This window comes from Achroia grisella, unplaced genomic scaffold, assembly GCF_030625045.1.
Source record: "Achroia grisella isolate CSIRO2021 unplaced genomic scaffold, CSIRO_AGI_Agris_v1 utg821, whole genome shotgun sequence".
In the NCBI taxonomy this organism is placed as follows: Eukaryota; Metazoa; Arthropoda; class Insecta; order Lepidoptera; family Pyralidae; genus Achroia; species Achroia grisella.
Genome location: NW_026713035.1, coordinates 2,417,538 through 2,421,309, shown reverse-complemented (window position 1 = coordinate 2,421,309; position 3,772 = coordinate 2,417,538). Strand labels below are relative to the sequence as shown.

Below are 3,772 nucleotides of genomic sequence, written 5' to 3'. Positions count from 1 at the left end.
CATTTATAATATTAGTAAGAGTATTCATTATATTTTTCTCAAAATATGCTAGAATAAATATTTATAAACATTACATGTAGGATTTGAAACTTGGCGGTATGAACGAATGGGAACGAATGAGTATGAATGAATGGAAACAGAGGAGCAAATGGATAGAAACGAAAGAGTGAATGGATGGAGAAAGGAATGAATGGAAAAAGAGGATGGGCATCGCTCTCTTCCTCGTAGACTGCCATATAGTTAGGTCGTTTCATGTATCATAGTAAATGTTTTTTTTTTGTAATTTAAATAAAAGGAGTTCTATAAAATAATCATCCTGTTATTCGCGAATCCTCATTCCCACAATTTTGGGGGCTCGTCCGGGATAGAGGATCAAAGATTACTTGGATGTTAACGGATTTTTATGGAAGACGGAAGTACCCGAATTGCGGCGCGGTACAGACGGTGACGCGGACGAAGAATACGAATGTCGAGGTGGACACGTCGTATTTAAAGATTATATTAAATTACAAAAAGAATGTCTAAAGACGAAAATAAGATGGAACGTGCATTTCGCGAGGCGGCGTGGCATCCAGTTGAAACTTTACCGGTATTCAACGGGACCGATAAGACTATAACGGCGGCGAGGTGGGCGCAGGAGATAGAAGAGAACGCGGAAATATTTGGTTGGAGTGCTACACAGCAATTAATTTTGGCGAGGAGATCGTTAGCCGGAAACGCATTACTATGGTTAAAGTCGGAGAAACCATTCAAAACTTATGACGACTTAAAATGTGCTATTATGAAGGAGTTTCCTGATAGCATAAATTTGAAAGAGCTGCACGAAATCTTATCCAACAGGAAAAAAGGAAAAAACGAAAGTTGTTATGAATATATGCTAATAATGAAGGAGTTGGGCAAGCGCGGCAAGTTACCTGATTATTGTGTTATTCAGTACATAACAGACGGTATTATAGATGATGAGATAAACAAGGTCATGTTGTACGGGGTCACTACCTATGCCTCGTTAAAAGAAAAATTAATGATATACGAATCCATGAAGAAAAAGATGTACGTAACTACAAGGGAAAGAAAACCCATAGTAACGAAAGAACATTACAGAGACAGCAGAAAATGCTACAAATGTGGTGAAAATGGTCATATTGCGACAACATGTTCGAAAGGAGTTAAGTGTTACAAATGTCATTCATACGGCCATATTTCGTCGAACTGCAGAGCTGCATTTGTCGAAAGAAATTCAAATACGATTGGGAATGATAATAAGTGCATCTCAATCACTTCACCTACGACGGGAGCGGAAGACCGACCGGAACGACGATCAATGTGTGTGAACGGTGTGAACATAGACGCGAACATAGAAAATGGCGACGTGCGTAGTGGCAGCAATGTTGACAGTGGTGACAGATGTCATTCGCTCGGGAACTGTCAATTTGAAACCGTCATGAATACGAAGCGAAATAGTTCAATCAAAACATTGGAGATAAATGGCGTAATAATCGAATGTTTAATTGATTCGGGGAGTGACGTAAATCTGGTGTCGGCAGATGTATTTTTCGAACTAAATGTGAGTGCCTATAATAAAGAAAAGATAGTGTTGCACGGACTGGGATTGTCGACTGTTTACTCTATAGGAAAATTTCAAACAGTACTAAAAATTGATGATTGTTATTTTGAATTATTGTTTTATATTGTACCAACAAATGCAATGCCTTACAAAGTGATCCTAGGTCAACCATTTTTGGAAAATGCGGTAGTTATTTTCGATAAAGGTGTGGTAAATGTAGTTTCGAGGAATGTGCATTGTTTGTTTACAGATGACAAACCGGTTAGTTATGTACCAAATCCTCAGATTATGGAGACAGCTCAGCTTATAGTGGATCAATATAAGCCCTTACAAACCAAGGAGGCACCATTTGAAATGCAGATTATCCTGAACGACGATGTGCCGGTGGCACAGCGGCCGCGTAGACTAGCCTATAAGGAACAAGAAGCAGTTGATAAACAAATTGGTGAGTGGTTACAAAATGGTATTATTAAACCTAGCTTTTCAGAGTATGCAAGCCCATTAGTATTAGTTAGAAAAAAAGATGGTAGTATAAGAGTCTGTGTTGATTACCGTAAAATAAATAAAAAAATTGTTAGGGATGAGTTTCCTCTACCAATCATTGAAGATCATTTAGATAAGCTTTCTGGATACACGATTTTTAGTAAATTGGATCTCAAAGACGCTTTTTTTCATCTCAAAATAAATAGTAACTGTACAAAGTATACATCTTTTGTGACACAGAATGGTCAATATGAGTTTATGAGAGCACCTTTTGGTTTGTCCATATGTCCGAATTATTTCACACGTTTTATCACTATTATTTTCAGAGAGCTTATAGCAAAGGGGTTTCTATTAATTTTTATTGACGACTTAATAATATTATCAAACACATATGATGAAGCCATAGATCGACTTCGTGAAGTTTTAAAATTAGCTTCTGAATATGGATTACATATAAATTGGAGAAAAAGTGACTTATTGACTAAAAAGGTGGAATATCTTGGTTATGAAATTGAAAATGGAGAAATAAAACCGTGTAGAGACAAAGTTGAAGCAGTTTTAAAGTATCCGCAACCTAAGTCGGTAAAACAGATTCAAAGTTTCATTGGATTGACATCCTATTTTAGAAAATTTATTGAAGGGTATGCTTCTATAGCACGACCATTAACAGACTTATTAAAGAAGAATAATGATTTTATTTTCAGTGAAAAACAGGAGATTGCATTCAAATTGTTAAAGAAGTTGTTGTCTGAAAATCAAGTATTAAAATTATATAACCCAGGACTCGATACCGAATTGCATACAGATGCATCTATCATGGCTTATTCAGCAATATTATTTCAAAAGGATTCTAATGATGGGAGTTTACACCCTGTGTACTACCTAAGTCGTAAAACCTCAGATGCAGAGCAGAAATACACAAGTTATGAGCTGGAGGCATTAGCCATAATAGAGGGTGTTAAAAAATTCAGGAAATATTTACTTGGCATAAAATTTAAGATTGTTACTGATTGCTTAGCATTTGAAATGACATTAAAAAAGAAGGATTTATCAACTAGAGTTGCAAGATGGGTATTGTTATTACAAGAGTATGATTATGAGGTGGAGCATAGAAAAGGGAATCAGATGCGGCATGTTGATGCTCTTAGCCGCAATCCTTATGTTACTGTTGTTACCAGAGGGTTACATGATCAAATCAGGAGAGCACAGGAACTAGATGAGGGTATAAAGGCGATTTCAGATATAATTAAGGAGAGGCCTTACAAAGATTATTATGAACAGAATGGAATCATATACAAGGGTGATCAAGGACAAATACTTATTCCCAAGGGATTAGAAATGGAAATTATTAAAACAATTCACTCGAATGGTCATTTTGGCAAGAAAAAGATGTTAGAAATGTTAAATGTAGATTATTATATAAAAGATTTATCTTCTAAAATAGATAACTTCCTTGTAACCTGCGTACCATGTTTGTTGGCAACGAAGAAAGAAGGAAAACAAGAAGGTTTTCTTAATTCCATAGAGAAGGGCATTATCCCACTTAGTACATTGCATATTGATCACATAGGACCACTCTCAGAGACTTCAAAATTGTATAATTATATTTTAACAATTGTAGACGCATTTACAAAGTTTGTTTGGCTCTTTCCAGTGAAGACAACTACTACTAAGGAGACATTAAGTAAGTTACTTATTCATCAGCAGACTTTTGGAAACCCAGAT

General features: G+C 35.9%; 1 protein-coding gene across 1 annotated transcript; it reads left to right on the top strand.

Annotated features, from left to right (window-relative positions):
• The first annotated feature begins 517 nt into the window (after positions 1-517).
• Positions 518-2,788, top strand: LOC131851954 (uncharacterized). The gene is made up of 2 exons (XM_059202512.1): positions 518-2,009; positions 2,374-2,788. The coding sequence occupies exons 1-2, from the start codon at positions 518-520 to the stop codon at positions 2,382-2,384; spliced, it is 1,503 nt and encodes a 500-aa protein (XP_059058495.1). The 3' UTR covers positions 2,385-2,788.
• The last annotated feature ends 984 nt before the right edge of the window (positions 2,789-3,772 follow it).

Excerpts from the sequence above, each read along its gene's own strand:
- LOC131851954 (XM_059202512.1), top strand. The coding sequence starts at position 518 with ATGTCTAAAGACGAAAATAAGATGGAACGTGCATTTCGCGAGGCGGCG.